General features: G+C 32.9%; 2 protein-coding genes across 2 annotated transcripts; one reads left to right on the top strand and one right to left on the bottom strand.

The window, feature by feature from the left end:
* LOC18612078 (fatty acyl-CoA reductase 2) lies at nt 6,820-10,830 on the bottom strand. The gene is made up of 9 exons (XM_018117174.1): nt 10,515-10,830; nt 10,137-10,240; nt 9,782-9,981; nt 9,576-9,676; nt 9,291-9,486; nt 9,005-9,166; nt 8,777-8,858; nt 8,292-8,695; nt 6,820-7,113 (listed from the first exon to the last, which is right to left on the bottom strand). The coding sequence occupies exons 1-9, from the start codon at nt 10,828-10,830 to the stop codon at nt 6,924-6,926; spliced, it is 1,755 nt and encodes a 584-aa protein (XP_017972663.1). The 3' UTR covers nt 6,820-6,923.
* On the top strand, nt 15,323-16,710 carry LOC18612077 (probable endopeptidase p60). The gene is made up of 3 exons (XM_007048673.2): nt 15,323-15,675; nt 15,839-15,940; nt 16,409-16,710. Exons 1-3 carry the CDS (start codon nt 15,406-15,408, stop codon nt 16,487-16,489), a joined length of 453 nt encoding a protein of 150 aa, XP_007048735.2. The 5' UTR covers nt 15,323-15,405; the 3' UTR covers nt 16,490-16,710.

Genomic DNA, 17,785 nt, shown 5'->3' with positions numbered 1-17,785 from the left:
TGAAATGTAACTGTTGAAAATAACAGTTGCATATGCTATAATTATATTATTGATAGTTAAAAATGCTATGCAATCTCAATATTTGCTGAAATTGTATATTGTTTTATTCTCCTTTGGTAAACAATGTGCGATGAAATTGCGATCATTATTTACAGGTTATAGTAGCTACTAAAGTAGCCAAAGGTCATGAACTTGATGGAGGTTACCAAATATAGTAGTATTTAAGGTGCCTGATGTTGGAAAAATAGTGGATTTTAAAAAGTTTAAACATCCCACATTGTAAGGCATAAAAAGAAGTGAGTTCTTTAAGTAAGCAAACCCACTATGGGCTTCTTGTAAGAAAGGAAAAACAAGTGGGCTCGCGCTCATATGAGATCAAGCCAAATTTTGAGAAAATTCAAATTCCCTCTTGTGTGCGAGTATACACGTGGATTAAGTCTAAGTGAACTTTTTGTACCTTGGTATTATTTTCTTCTTAGCTTTCTCAACCTTGGATTCATTCCAGTTGAATTAATCTCAAACTCTACCCGCTAACTGAGTTTTTTTCTCTTCTCTCTTGATTTGGTACAACGTCGACCTACATGCTTATTGAGTTTTTTTCTTAACTCCCCTGATTTGGTGTAACGTTCACTATAACTTAACGTCGAATCCCTTGATTTGGTGCAAAGTTTACTTCATTCTCAACCTATAAATACAACCTCTCAACCTCAGTCACAACACACACCAACAATTTTTCCATCTCCTCTAAAGCTTTTCTGCATATTTTCTTTGTTTTCCTTACTTTCCTGTTGGGTTCTTTTTTCTCTAGAAAAGTCTTTCTACTGTTCATGCTATCTTTTACTAGTTTGTGCAAACTAATAAAGAATGGTCTATTAAATCTTAGAGGATAGCCGTTATAGTCCTTTTACATTGAGTTTCGTACGCGAAAATTATCCTTAAGGACAATGAAAACATGCCTCAGACTTCTTTTTATCTTCACTTGCTTTATTTTTTTCATTTATTTATCATATTTTACAATAATCTTAAGGATAATAGATTCCCACATTAATAATGTTGCTGCCACCGTTCCTACTATTGTATCTGTCCCTACTGCCACCACCACTGTCAATGGTTCGATCGTGACTCACATTCATTTGATCATTCCTCCTATGACTTCGATTTCATATGCTAAACAATTTTCAGATATTTTCAAAATTGAGGTTTTTGATGGCAGAAACTTCAAAAGATGGTAAGAGAGGATTTTTTCAATTCTTCATCTTCATGACATGGTTTTTGCGCTATAATTGATTCCAAACCAAACGATGTCAAAATGTTGGAACCATAAATGCACACAACTAAGGTATACAGGCATGCGATCATTAACGTACTTTCTAATGAGTTGTTTGATGTATACAGTCCTTACAAAGAAGCAAAGCAAAGCAAAGCAAATATGAGAGTCAATGATTGCCAAATACACTGCTGAAGATATTGAGAAATAGAAGTTCGTGATTAGCAACTTCAATCGCTTAAAGATGATAAATGACAAGGACATCTAGAGTCAGATCAACGAATACCACAAGCTAGTGGATGATTTGAAGGTTGAAAAAATCAACTTCTGAGAAGAGTTAGTTGTTGGGTTGCTAATTGAGAAGTTGTCAAAATCCTAAAATAGCTATAAGCAACAACTAAAGCACAAGGAAGAGCAATTGTCACTTGTAGACTTGACTATGCACATAATCATTGAAGAGGGAGATTAAGGCCTCTAAAGCTGAGAAAGTTGCAATTAAAGCTAATTTGGTACAAGGTAGAACCCAACATCATCAACAGAGGTACACTCATAAACTTGATTACAAATCCAAAACTTCTCATCTCGCCTTTAAAAAGAATGGTAATTATTTTGTTCGTGAAAAGCCAGAGCATCATGCAGCACAATGTATGAAGAGAGTAAAAATAAATGACAAACCTGCTAATCTAAGAGTCAACTTGGTCAAAATAGATGAATCCAACGATATAATTGTTGCAGTCATTTCTCAAACCAATATGGTGGCCAACGTGAAGGAATGGGTGGTAGAGTCAGGTGCTACCATGCATATTTATGCAAATAGAAATGCCTTTACCTCCTATACCTTAATAGGAAAAGTAGAAAAGATAATATATCTTGGTGATTCTCGAACTACTTAAGTTCTTGGCAAAGGGAAAGTTCTTCTCAAGCTCACATATGGAAAGACCCTAGCTCTAAATGATGTTCTATATGTTCCCAATATAAGGGCAAACCTAGTTTCTGTGGCCTTATTGGGCAAGCTTAAGGCAAAAATATCATTCGTATCTAACAAGATTGTAATGACAAAAAATAATGTGTTTGTGAGTAAGCAATATTGTAATAAGGGACTTTTTGTAACATTGTAAATGTTATGAATGAAACTGCTAGTTCTTTTACGTACATGATTGACTCAATTGATTTATGGCATGGTATATTAAGACATGCTAACATTCCTTATATTAAGAAAATGCAATCACTAGGTTTAATTTTTAGTATTAAAAATGGATGCTTTAGAAAATGTGAAATATGTGCAAAAACAAAATCAACTAATAAAACTTACATTTAAGTAAATAGAGAATCTGAATTGTTAAGTTTAATTCATACTGATTTGGAATATCTGAAACAAGCTATGACTAAAGGTGGTAAGCAATATTATGTTACATTTATTGATGACTACTCTAGATTTACTAAAGTTTATTTACTTAGGCATAAAGATGAAGCTTTTGACATGTTTCTTAAATATAAAGCTGAGGTAAAAAATCAATTGAATAAAAAGATAAAAAGAGTCAAATTAGATAGAGGGGGTGAATATATATTAATTAATGATATTGGTGAAAATGACAGAATAATTCATGAAATTACTCTTTTATATTCCCTTGAATCAAATGGTGCAGCTAAAAGGAAAAATAGAACATTAAAAGAAACGACGAACTCTATACTTGTTAGTTTTAATGCGTAAGAAAATTTGTAGGGTGAAGTTTTATAATTTGCATGTCATACTTAGAAGAGAATTCCTTATAAGAAAATTGATAAGACACCTTATGAATTATGGAAAGGCTATTCTCCTAACTTAAAATATTTAAAAGTGTGGGGGTGTCTTGCTAAGGTTATGCTTCCTGATTTTAAAAAAAGAAAAATTGACTCTAAAACGTCTAATTGCATGTTTATTGGTTATGCCAAACATAGTGCTGCATATACATTTCTTATATTAAAAAGTGATGTTCTTGATAATAATACAATTGTTGAAACAAAAAATGCTAAATTTTTTGAACATATTTTTCCATTGAGAACTAATACAATTTCTCATACACCTTACAGTAAAAATGTTTTTGAAATACAAAATGATGATTTGAGAAGGAGTAAAAGACCAAGGAAAGAAATTTCTTTTAGTAATGATTTTTATACTTATCTTGTACATAATGATCCTTTAACTTATGTTGATGCAATTTCTTTTAAAGAAAGTCTATTTTGGAAAGAAGCTATTCAAAATGAGATTGCTTTAATTTTGTAAAATCAAACCTAGGAATTAGTTGATTTACCACTTAAAGTCAAACTAATTGGTTGCAAATAGATTTTTGAAAGAAAATTTAATCCTGATGGTTCTATTAGTTACAAAGGGTATTACTCAAAAACAAAATATTGACTATTTTGATAATTTTGCTCCAATAACAAAAATCTCATATATTCGTGTTTTATTTGTCATAGCTTCAATTTACAAACTTGTTGTCCATCAAATGAATGTTAAAACCTATTTTCTAAATGGTGATTTAGAAGAAGAAATTTATATGACACAACCAGAAGGATGTGTTTTTCTTGGTTAAGAAAACAAATCTTGTAAATTAACTAAATCTTTATATAGTTTGAAACAAGCACCGAAACATGCAATGACGTGAGAAATTTGATCAAGTTCTTGTTAGTAATAGATTTTCTACTGTTGGAGATGATAAATGCATGTACAAAAAAACTGTTAATAGTGAATGTGTGATTATTAGCTTATATGTTGATGATATGCTTATTTTTTGTACAAGCATTAATGTGGTCAATAAAACAAAATGTTTCTTGACCTCTAAATTTGATATGAAAGATTTGGGAGGAACCAATGTTATTTTGGGTATTAAAATTATAACATGTGATAGTGGCTTAATGCTAACACTAGAGCATTATGTTGAAAAGCTACTTAAAAAGTTTAGACATTTTGATGTCACACCTGTGAGTACTTCTTATGAAAATAATATCTAATTAAGGAAAAATAAAGGTGATAGTGTGGCATAGTTTGAGTATGCTCAAATTATTAGGAGTCTAATGCATTTGATGAATTATACTCAATCTAATATAGCTTATGTTGTATGTATGTAGACTGAGCAGATATACACAAGATCCCAATCAAGATCATTAGACTGCCTTAAGCATAGTAATAAAATACTTGAGAGGTATCATAAGTTATAGTATTTTATACAATGGATTCCTTGTTATATTAGAAGGGTACAATGATGCTAATTGGACCTCAAATTCAGATGAGACAAATCCATAAATGGTTATGTATTCACCCTTGGTGGGTGTGCTATAACTTGGAAATCAGCCAAGCAAACAATAATTGCTAAATCTACAATAGAGTCTAAATTTGTAGCTTTAGAGTTGGCTGACACTAAAGCGGAGTGGTTAAAAAACCTCTTAGTTAATATTCCATTGAGAATGAAACCAACACCTTCTGTGTCTATGCATTATGATTGTCAAGTAGCAATAACCATTGCAAAAAATAAAACTTTCAATGGTAAGAATAGACTGATTTGTTTGAGACATGATGTAGTAAAGCAGTTGCTTAAAGATGGAATTATGTCCATTAATTATGTGAAGGCACAAAAAGAAGTAAGTATTTGAAATAACAAATCCATTATGGACTTGTTGCAAGGAACGAAAAATAAGTGGGCTCGCACGAACATGAGATCCAGCCAAGCTTCGAGAAAATTCAAATTCCCCCCTGCATGTGAGTATACATGTGGATTAGGCCTAAGTGAACTTTTTGTACCTTGGTTTTATTTTTTTCTCAACTTTCTCAACCTTGGACTCATTCTAATTGAATCAATCTCAAACTCCACTTTTTGGCTGAGTTAAACTCCCTTAATTTGGTGTAACGTTCACTTCAACTTAACTTTGAATTCCTTGATTTAGTGCAACATTCACTTTCTTCTCAGCCTATAATACAAACTCCTTACCTCAATCACAACATACACCAACAATTCTCTCATCTCCTCTAAATCTCTTTTGCATATTTTCTCTGCTTTCCTTACTTTCCTACTGGGTTTTTTTTTCTTTAGAAAAGTCTTTCTGTTGTTCCTGTTATCCTTTACTAGTTTGTGCAAACTAATAAAGAAGAGTCTGTTGAATCTTGGATGATAATCGCTACAACCTTTTGCACCAAGTTACATACTCCGAAGAAGTGAAAATTATCTTTAAAGACAGTGAAATCACGTCTCAAATTTCTTTCTATCTTTACTCGCTTTATTTTTTTTATTTGTTTATCAGATTTTACAACACCTGATACATGATGTTAGAAAGAGCAACGAATAATTGAGTGCATCTGGTTGATGATATTCCTACTTTGAATAGTAATTTGAGATCTATTGCTGATAATTGATATGTGGGAATCTGTACTTTTATGTCCATCTAAAACCTTGAGCTTAAGCCGAGGGAGTTGGACAGTGGCTGCCTGATGTTAGTGATCAATATGCATTACTATTAAACATATAGGTTACGTTTGGTATGTAATTAGGAATATGATTGCTGTGAATGTGATTATTGGGTATGTGATTGCTAGGAATGTAATTGATGTGTTTGGTATAATATGGGAAAGTGATGATTGTAAGGACAGTGATTGCTAGAGGAATTACATTGTAGAGTTTGATTTGAAAGTACTTTATTGAGAATATAGTGTAAATTTACAAAATTATCTTTACGTATGAAAATATAAAGTTGAATAAATTTATATTTTTTTTATATAAAATTTTAACTTTTTAACTTTATCCTTAAAATAACAAATAATACTATGATAAAAATAACACAATATTTTAATATTAATTATTTAAATATTAAAATATAAAATTACTAAATATTAAACTTGAAGGGGTATATTTGTCCAATTGATTCTCTTGACTTTCCCTCTTCCATGGAAAAGTCACTTTCCCTCCAACCAAGAGAGAATCACATTCCTTTTGGTCTTGCAATGTCATTACATTGTAAAAATACCACACCAAATGTGATTATGATTACATCCAATTAAAATTCTTGCAAAGTGCTTAACTTCCTCAATACCAAACGGGACCATATTATCTTAATTTAATAGTTTAAGCAATGTAATATTGACTTCCGCGATGCACGGGATAGAAGACTACAGCATTTTGTTCACTTGTTGGGGAGGATTTTACTTACCTTGGAACTACACAAATCCCGATTGGATTGATGTCCGAAAAGAGGCAGTATGCTGCTAACAGTAGTAACGTGTTGGAGCGTTGTGGCATTATAGAGGTATGTAACCGTGTGAGAGGACTTTAGCATAGCACCATTTCTACTCATGTAAGTTGACATATTAACTTAGTACCAGGTTACCCATGTCAGCAGATCATTTACATTATTTGTCTCAAAGAATTCGTTGCTGTTCTTCCTCTTGACATCTGAATCTCTGATATTGTTTATAGGGTTTTCTTATATTTGATGAATAGGAAAGATAGAAACATTTATATATGAAGTATTGATCAAATGTAAAGCTAGAAAAATGTCTTTTGTATTTGTTGACATAGGAAAAATAGAAACATATGAAGTATCAAATGTAAAGCAAGAATATCATTATGGAACTACTGACTGGAATTTCAAATGATAGCTTCATCGATGTCGTCTTACATGGATTGGGTTAAGAATTTTCATCTCTTCTGTTGAAACAAAGGTTGTGGGGTTCCTTCATGACATGTCTTCTTAAACCTGGAATATGAATGTTTAAGAAGTAATGCTCCCAGTCTACGCTCTGTACATCAAACCCAAAGTTCTCTCTCTCCTCCATAGACATATCTCTGATTAATTTGATAGTGTTCCCGCTGTCAAACCTAGTTAAATAAGAAAGAGAGATAAAAATTAAATATTTAAAAAGAAGAGAAAGTAAGTGAAAGTAAGTGAAATTAAATGGAGCTCTTTAGTCTCCAAGGATTTAGTTTAAATTAATCAGTAACAGAGTAAGTTCATAGGCAATTATTATTGTTACATGAATTGGTTCATGCGGCCAAATTACTCATTCATGTTGGGCCTTAAATTTTAACTTATGAATTGGTTCATATCATACATCAACAATTTATTCCTCCAAAAAAATTTTAATGATTTTGATTTGATTTGATATTTTAATTTTAATTTTATTTCGTTGATTGTTACTTTTTTTTAGAAGCAATTTCGTTGATTGTTATTATTAGTAATTCATATAAATTACGCTTATAACTTACAAAGTCAATCATATCTAATATTTACCAAAAGTGAAAAATAAAAGTTTAATATGTTTAAGAGTAGGTTTAGAATTAACTTTGTTATTAACTATTTTTGTTCTTTATGGATTATTTTTTGTTTTTAAAGTAATTTTTTCACCTATTTTAAATTTCTTATTTTGTTTCTATATATTGCAAAGAATGAATAATAAAGGACAAAATAATAATGAAATATTTTATGTATTATGTATAATTGTGAAAATTGAATTTATTTATACTAATAAAAATTTTATCTTTTACCTTTTTTTTTAATCCCCAAAGGATCTTGAAATAAATCAAAATTATAAAAAAGTTAGAAATACAAGGGTGAAAAAAGAGAGAGGATATTTTATATTTTTATAATCTTTTCCAGTTACTTATAAACTAATAGTTAATATTATATATATTATTTTTAACTAATTTAATATTTAAAAGAGAAAAATAAAGTTCAAGTCATTTCAGATTAATTGTTTGGATCATATTTGCATTGATTAGATTCCAAATAGACTGATTGAGGTTGTTGATTTTTTGTAATCATATCGACTCGAACCAGATATTTATATTCAAATTATTAACTTTAATAACTCTTAACTATCATATCAATAAAATTTTGAAAAAAAAAATGTTACTCAATGTAGGTATATTCCTAAAAATCAGAGCAAAATCTTGCATGAGAAGACGTCCAAAGAAGCTAGTATATGCAATTAATGCCAAAAGCAGCATAGTGAATATGAGAATATGCGTATGTGTGTTTTGGATTGGGGTTATCTTACCATCCTCTATACAGCATGAAAGGCTCATATAGCTTAGCAAGGTGAATGTACAGCTTGATTTTCCTGCATTCAGTTTCTTGCCTGCGACGTAGCTTCGGGTCTGAAGAAGCTGCAGCCCCTTTCAGCTCATTTTGTCCTACTGTACTTTCACCCCAAATGTAAGAGGAGAAAATGTCTGCTGATCTGAACAACTTGATGTCTGAAGTGCCGGTAGTGTTCGGCCCTTTCAAGTCCTTTACAGGAAAACAATTGAAATGGTCACTTGAAGACTTTAAAATTGTATGAAAATCCACTGGATTTGCAACCGATGAAGTGACATGGTAGACAGTTAGTCCTGGTTTTCCAGCAAGTCCTTGCTTTGCCATGGCTGCCATTGAGGCATTCACAACCATGTCTACAGGAACCTACATGAGACACAGCCCGTAGCCGTGAGTGCAGCCAATGTGGAATAATCAAACAGAAACCAAAACAAGTTAGATTCTTACGACGTCCATCACTGTCTCAGGGTCCCCGACGAAGCCTGTGAGATGACCTTTCGCGTGACCAATTATAATTGGGTCTAGCATCCTATATAGCATAAATACATATGGATATATATATATATATATATATATATATATTTCAATTTCCACGTCGTAAAGTTTGAGCAATAACTAGTTATTAGGTGATGAAGTAAATGAATGAAGTTTTTAATATGGTACTCATGGAGCTACCTGCTGCCCTCTATCCATCCAGGGAAAGGCTCCCTGAAGGTGCTCTCAATAATGCTAGGACGGATGATGACAACCGGAATATCCCCTCTCGTGCTGTTTACAAGCATTTCACCCATGGCCTTGGTGAAAGAATATGTATTTTGCCATCCATACGCTCTTGCCCTGTGATGATTGATTCGTATTCAACACAATTCCAAATAAGATTGTATTAATTTTTCAAGCATGAACCAACTAACGTTATATATGTTGGGTAAATGCGTCAAGGGACATTGAAGAATATAATTACCTCTCCATGCCCAGCTCTTTCATCTTCCAGTTGCAGGCTATTTCAGTGCCAGAGAAAGATCTCTTCAAGTTCAAAGCCAGCTTTATTTCAGCCTCGATATCCAGCACTGGAATGCTTTCTTCTGCTTCTGCTACGGTCTGACCCTCACATAAAGGCCTCTCCAAGATTATCCCTTCCCTTTTTCCATGGACATATGCTGTAGAAGCAAGCTCGGTGAATTCAATTGCGCTGCATGGCTTTTCTTACTTGAATGAAAATTTTAGTTTAAATTGTTGGCTCTCATACCAGTTGAGAAATGCAAGAAAAGACTTAATTTCTTGCACTTCTTTGCAAAGCCTAGGAGGCGATAAGGTCCCATGGTGTTTGTGCTGAGTGTAGCATCATACCTATATACTTGAATTGCTTGAAACTTGAATAGTATACGTAATTGCGAAACGATTAAAATCTATATATCTCAATGAAATGCTCAAATATATATAAAATTAAAGAACCTATCATCAAATGTTGTATTGGCTGCTGAATTCACAATTATATCAACTTCACTGGCAATCTCACTAGCCATATCAGCATCCATACCAAGATCAGGTTCATTGACATTCCCAACAACTGGAACAAGCTTACTCTCCATGAAAGTTTTATAGGAAGTTCCATGCACTTGTTCTAGAGACTTGAAAAGTTCTGTGTCCATGATCTGAAACAGATGAAAGAATTCGAGGTGGCGTTACACTCTGAGAATTTTAACTCAATTAAGTAGATACGTAAGACTATGAGCATGAGTCAAATTACATCCACCGAAACACATTAAACTACTACTCCATATATATAAAAAGGTATTTAGAAATATACTTGGTCGTGCAATCTCTTCGTAGCTGCTTCTTTATCTTTTGCCTTAATCAATAGAAATATCTTCCCAACATTAGGCACTGCTCGCAGCATCTTCTCAACGAAAACTGCAATTGTGAGTAACGAAATATGCAGGCATCAATGTTAGACGCACGCCCTGCTCTAGCTAGCCACATAATACATGGTAAAATTCCGGTTTTTTATTTATATTTTAGAAATAGGATGTCAAGTTCATTTATATAATGGAAATAGCAGAGTGCAGATGAAATATGTTTGTTGTTGAGACTAATGTATGATGCCCAATAGATATATTGTAGTAGCTTTTGGCCTAGGGAAAAATATTTCAACTATATTTAACATATCCAGAAAAAGATAAAACACCTTTGCCTACAAACCCTGTTGCACCGGTGATGAAATAGTTCTTTCCCTGAAGGAAATCAACAATCCCGAGACCATCAGAGGATTCCATTAGAGGCACGGTGGTGGAGTTGGTGGTTGTTGAAATGGCATCATCATGATCTACATTCTTCCCAGCAGCCCTGATTGCCAAAGCAGACTTGATATTCCTGCTGTTTTGGCTACTGCTGATGAACAAAGGAGATATATGGGTTTTGGGGTGTAAGCTGTTGGCAACGATGCAGCTACTAGGTATTGCAGGGGTACAATGGATCAACAAGAAACTTTGGAAGGAATACATGATGATGAGGAACTAATTCCTTTTAAAGAGCTGAGAGGTTTCAACTTCTCCGCAGCAACATTTATTCAAAACAGGGGAAATCAAGGTACTTGCTGGTGGTAGTAGCCATAGTTACGGGCTTTTATATATATTGTTCTTCGAAATTAAAATTCATAAAATTATATATTATAAAATTCATTCTTGTCTGATTCCAATTTGGGGATTGGGACTGCCGAATTTACTTCTAACTTTTTGAGCAATTTCACAACTGCATTTGTTTGCAATAAATTACTGCATCTTTTTTCGATGCTGGTTTCTAACCTAATTACTTTACCTAATTTGGTGGACAGTTTCACACGTTGAATTAAGGCTAAGTTTCCAGTACTGCTTTAGACTTAATGCTTATTAACGCGTTAGGTTCTAGATTAGAAGTGATCTTTCCCATTTTGGTAGTTGAATTTGTTGGATCTTTAACGTGCTTCTTTCCTTACATTTCTTTATGTTCTTCATGGAGTGTAAACTAGTTAATTGTGCCTTTTGATACCTCCAAGTGGAAGATAAGTGATTGGGCAAAACCACAAGAGGAACGAATATATAGGAGGAAAAGCTAAGACATGACTTATAATTTCCAATCGAAAATATGGTGGTGCATAAAATTGAATGGTATTGACTCAAAAGAGAAAAAAAAATCTCCTGGTTTTATTGTATCTGAACAGTCAAAAATAAAGGTGAGCAGGTATAGTAATTCTTGAATATGTGAAATTCTTATAATTTTAATATGAATTATGCTAGCTGTCATAAAAATTAGAGAGTGATCCTAGCTTAGATATGGCAATGACAATCTGGATTACCCTTTTTTTCCTTCATGTTTATAGGTAGGGTAATACCTAATAACTCTTCTGATAAACACTTGATACTGTTATTTTCAGATTTGGTGTCACAAAGATTTGGTTTTAAATAAGAAAAACATTGGGATACTGTCCATGTTTGCTGAGAGTGGTCTGCATTACGCAATGATGCAATGTGCTGAAGCATCATCATATGTTTTTTGTGATTGCAGCATGGGCGAATTGAATTTTTTGGAATATTACTCTGATGAAAATTCCTAAAATGTTTGGTAATTTCAAAAATGAAAGTGAATGGAGATTTCATTGCTTGTGATATCATTATTACAAATGCATATGATATATACAATTCTATGTTTAGTGACCCTGATTCAGAGATGAGGGAGTTTGTTCAATTCTTTAATCAACATCTAAATAACAACTGATCGTAGTCTAAGCAATCATAATTGGCTATCATGTGGTGATTGTCGATGATTCTTGGAGAATAGCATTCTGTATAGCTTTACTTCTGATATAAGAAATCGATGGTTAATGTTGATTTATGGTGTTTGTTCGAAACTTATTAAGATTAGATATACAGGTTTTTTAAGGGTTTTATCTACACGTGATATGTTGATGTTCTAGTTACTAAAATATGCTGCACTCATGAAGTTGCTTGATATGCTTCATGTGACATGTGGATATGCCTTAGGCACCAAATGCAAGTGGCACCTTTGACCCGTGATGCAGGGCACTTGTCATTACAATAGAGATGGGGCACCAACGGAGCAGGAGATTTCCATTCTGTGTCTAAGCATGTAGTTAACATTCTCCTTTATAAAAAAAGCACGTTATTTGATTATTAACACTATTAAAGATCTTTTCCAAATCATCACGACTCCTTGGCAGAGATAAGAACATGAGAATCACGGAATTGGCTCCTCTCTATCTGGATCCAATACATTTGTTTAAGTTTCCCAACCCCCAGGCCAAAATCATGAGGATAATTTATTTGGCTTCATTTCCTAATTAAACTTTGAATCCATGGAAGGGTAACATATTTTCTCTTAACTTTTCATTATGTATAGCATTATAAGGTTTAATGGAAGTAATCGAAGGGTGGATGCCAATAAGTAATAACACTCTTCTTGCTCTACACTAGTCCTTTTAAACCGTTTGCTATTAAACTTTTTTTTTTTTAATGCTGGAATAAACTCTCAAGGGCCAGCACCCTTTTGCTATTAAACTTGAACTTGTTTTGCTTTTACAAAGCTGACCATGGAACCAAAATTGTTATAATACAATACATTTTGTAGGTAATTTAATGAAGATCAATTATTGTAACTTTCATGTGTAATTATAGAAACGATGTCTTAGAAAACACAATTTTAGATCATTAGGAGACATAATGTAGGTCTTTAAAAGAGACAATGTAATTAGGGTGTATATATATATATACACATCAATTATTGGTCCAAGAAAAGTAAAAGAAGAAAAAAAATAAAGGAAAAACACATGAGTAATATAACTATCCAAATATCAAATCTTATCAAGCTTCCGGGAAAATGTAAACATCAAATCTTAACTAAGGCTGTGAACAAAATAACAACTAACAATTATATTGTCCATCTATGCCATGGTAATTGTACAAGTTTCTTATGTCCAAATCGATCTTTTAAGTAATGAGAGTCTCCAGATGACAAGATTATAAACTTGCAATGACATATCAATTGTGAGATTAATAAAATCGCTTTTCAAAAAAAAAAAGTTATACTGTCGATCAAATGGGAAAGCTTTCAAGGGATACCATCATATATATTTCAAACTATATATAAAGCAAACAATTAATTTCTAATAATATGAAAACTATATTCTCGATAAAAGGTCAGGATGCAGATACAGGATCAAGAAGGAGAAGAAAATTAAAAAGTTTAAGAACAAAGAAATTAGGATCAGTGATGAAAGGGAAGTCCAGATATAGCCTAAACCAAGTGGGTGTTGTCATTGATTTGAGAGTCAGACTCAGGCATGCGTACCAATCGAGGGAATATATTGACCTACTTAAATAAACTATCAAGGTGATCAGATAATTAAGATAAATTCATCAGTGACTTTGCTTCAAAATACAACAAAAAGTTGATACACAGAAACAGTGAGAGACAGGGAAGCTTATTAGCTTCCTCCAATGGTATAAAGAAGTCGAGGCCATCAAAGGTACAATACACACTACTGTGTGAATATAACCTTGGATAGATTAATTAAATTAGACTATTTAGACTTTGTGGGTGCTCATTCTTTTTTTTTTTTTTTATTTCATGCATGTGAGAGGATTTTCCTTTTAATTTTTTTATTTTTAAAAAAATGGGGAAGGGTTAATTAAATGCTACTCAATATAAAAGTTCAAGAATGAAATTTCATAAAATAATGGATAATATCCAATGTGATCAACAATCAAATTAACTACTGCATAGTTGACTAAGATTATTGTACTTGGGGGTTCATATAAAAATATAAGCATTATACTTATAAAATATATTCATTATTTTATATTAAATTCCCTCCTGCAATTTATAAAATATATACATTAGTATAGGACAAATTTTGAATTGATCCATTGAAAATTAAAATGAGAGTTAATATAAAAAAATTGGGAATCAATAAATAGTTAGTGAAAATAGAATCATATATATAGTTAGTGAAAGAAACTGAAGCCCAAAAATACCTTTTACCCACTAAAAGGCCTAAAGCCCATATTTCGATTTCTTTTCTTTTGGTTTTTCCTTTCTTTTCTCCTCCCTTTTCTTTGGTTTCACGAGTAAGAATTAAGAACTAATGAGCTTTTTCAAATCATGATTTTCTTTTAAATGGGGCAATTAAAATTTTGGTTTCGAAGCAATGAAGTAATTGAATTATACTTACTTTGTCCCATATTTATTGTCTTTATTTGATTTTTATGATATTCTTTTAGAAAAAAATCTTTCACTTTGATATATTTTTATTGGAATTTGACCAAAAATATAAAAAATGATTAAAAATAAAATTGAAATATAAAAAAATAAAAGTGTTAAGTATTAAAAAAAGAGTACATAATTTTAATATATCCAAAACAGGAAAATAAAACAAAAGAGTAAGGGTGTAAAGAAATCAAGTTACTGGTGAGGTACTCAAGGCCCTGCTAGGTGAATACTCGAGTTAGACTTGTTCACTGCAGAGTAATAATTCGAGTCAAATTTAATTTTTGTGATACTTTACTAAATATCAAATTAGAGTATCAACTTAAATAGGGTTTTAAACACTTTACTTAAGTTAATAATAATCAATGGGACATGTTGAGTCGAATAATTAAATTATTTTTTAAATCGATGAAACACCCAAAAAAAAAAAAAGAACCAACTTGATTGATCCAACTGAGCCCCAACACGGCACTTTCTCGAGTCAATTTGACTCGACTATACATTGACGAAGGAGCATTTGAATTTTTTGGGGACTATAATATTTGAAGGTACAATGATTTTGTCAAAAGAGCTGTAAATTGCAGTGGTAAAAATGATAATAAACTATGGTGAAATTCATGTGATTATGTCAAAAAAAAACACGTGTACTTTCTAGTAAATGAATACTTCACTTCAATCGAACAGCACTTTTCCCTCCCATTTATGTGGCGCGTGACTCTTCACAGTCTCATTTAAAGACAAGACTCGATGACAACCAGGACACCGAACACGACTCCTGTCCCAAACCAAGAAATATCCACCGATTGCGCCAGGATACGATGTCGGACCCACGCGCCGCTTCCAACGACGGCGATAATGACTCCGGTGATAGTATGGATGCTGCCGTGGCTAAAACCGCTGGCTTCGTAGTCTTTTCAGGGATCGCTATGAGCATCCTCAAAACCCTAAACCCTTTCAACAAAGACCGGAATGCAACTCCACTGCCTCAACAGCCTGTCGCTGAGTCAACTCAGTCTTCTCTGACTCAGCCGATACGAGATTCCCCGCCTCCTCCTCCTCCTCCTCCCCCAGAACCCATTATCACCGAGGTATTTAATAACTCACTTTACTCACTCACTCACTCATATCCCATTTCAGAAAAATCGTTTCTTCCTTTAATTTTTTTTAATGATTTTGTATGAGGGACTTTGATATATGCATATTTATGTGATTTTGTTATACTTTTTAATCTGTGTGGTATTTTTATTGTAGAAAGCAAGTAGTAATACGGAGCAAAGAGTGCCAGAATACTCGGGAAATGTAATAGAGATTGTGAAAGGAGATACTCTTTGGGGTCTCTCCAGAAAATATGGGGTATGGATTTTCTTTATCCGCGTCTGGAATTTGTTGATGAACTATCAATTTGAATTGCTATGTTGTGTTTTGCTTTGCATTTAGTGCTGAAAATCCAGATATATTAGAATTGGGGCTGGGGCTGTTGAGCCTTCTGAATGCCACGATCAACATTTACTTTAAATTCTTATCACCGTTTCAAGCAGTTTTTCTACTCCAAAAGTTAGCTTTAGGGCTAAAGCATAAAAATTGAATCTCCATAATTGAGCTTTTGAAGAAAGCTATAATGAGAAGCTGAGAAACAACTTTTTGTTGGAAATTTTATAGATACAAAAAGATGGTTTTAGTTATTTGGCATAATTCCAAATACAATCGAACTTTTTTAAATACAAAAAGTTCTATTTGAACAACACCTTTTTGTGTAGTTCCAGCCACGCCAAACAAAATTTAAGATTTATCTGCGATTTTGATTTTATGATGTGGTTTCAGGTGTCCATAGATGCAATCAAAGAGGCTAATGGGCTTACAGGGGATACCATCTACGCTGGCAAGAAACTCATTATCCCATGATGTTGTTTCTATCTCTTCGTATCTGTTTTTCAGTTTTTCTCTTCTAAATTGGTTGTTAGACATGTAATTTTGCAAAAAAGCTAGTGAAGAGTATCTGTCCTGTAGTTTGTAATTTCAACATGAGCAGATGGAGACCTTACATCAGAATTGAGAATGCTGTTGTGCGCTGTTCACAGTACTATTTTAAAATTGTCTATTTAATTGCATTTGTTTTGTTTTCATTCTACATGTTTAGGGTCTGACTTCTTTGTAAGGTTGTTCCTTGGCTGTAATTCTTTTATGCTTTGCAATTTATGTACAATCAAATGCGGCTCTGTAGAGAAGCAGATTGAGAGTGGTTCTGGTACAATAAGGATTGTGTAGAGAAAGAGTTGAGAGTATTGGGAGGCCTATAACTCTTCAATCATAGGCATGTTCTGGTTTGTTTGGGAACTAGATTGCTTTTCCCACCAATTTGGAGAAGATGTTATGGTTATTAGGGGTGATAATTTCCAAGCCAAAAATAAGAAGATAGCTGTGCTAACTTGTTATAGTGTTGTAGAATATTCACATAATTTTGTAACAAGAATAATAAGCTACTTAATACTTCTGGTCAACTGGCCCTAACACTGTAACAGAGCTCAGCTAAGTGTGTATACATAGCTATTGTTACATGCTGAAGTTAGAAATGTTATAGTGACATCTTGATAGCTTTACTTCATGTAATGACAATTGCTAGCTTGCTTCTCCAGCTCTAGTTTCTTGAATTCGCAGCAAATTGTATGAATTGAAATATTGATAGGTCACAATTCTCCGAACAAACACTATTATTACATTAACATACTCTTCCATACGAGCATCATTTTTTCTTTAGGTATGGTCACTGGTTATGATTGTTGGACTACATATGCATACTCATTTTAAGTAAGTGTAGCAGAGCTGTAATGCATGTGCAAAGTGCCTCAAATTTGGCACAGATTGATGGCTCTTGGTTCTGGTGAAAAGGAGGAAAAAAACCTCCTTTCTCTACCTTTATTTGGGCAATAAGTGAACAGATTATGCTTTATGTGAGGTTCTTATAATATGCAAGTGACAAAATTAGTGTATGCAGACATTGTTTATTACTTAGCAGTATTTCTAACATTCTTAGCAATACTGTATCAACAACTAATGATCTGTCATATATTGAGTAGTTTCTTATTGCAAACCGGTCTTATTCGTCAGTGGATAAATGACTGTCAAAGCAATATGAAACTAAGCATGCTTCCCGGACAAAGGGGGATCAATGTGGCTCAATGTGAAACCAATTAAATTTGC

This window comes from Theobroma cacao, chromosome 1, assembly GCF_000208745.1.
Source record: "Theobroma cacao cultivar B97-61/B2 chromosome 1, Criollo_cocoa_genome_V2, whole genome shotgun sequence".
Lineage (NCBI taxonomy): Eukaryota > Viridiplantae > Streptophyta > Magnoliopsida > Malvales > Malvaceae > Theobroma > Theobroma cacao.
The sequence above is the reverse complement of the archived record's forward strand: the minus strand, read 5'-3'. Positions and strand labels throughout refer to the sequence as shown.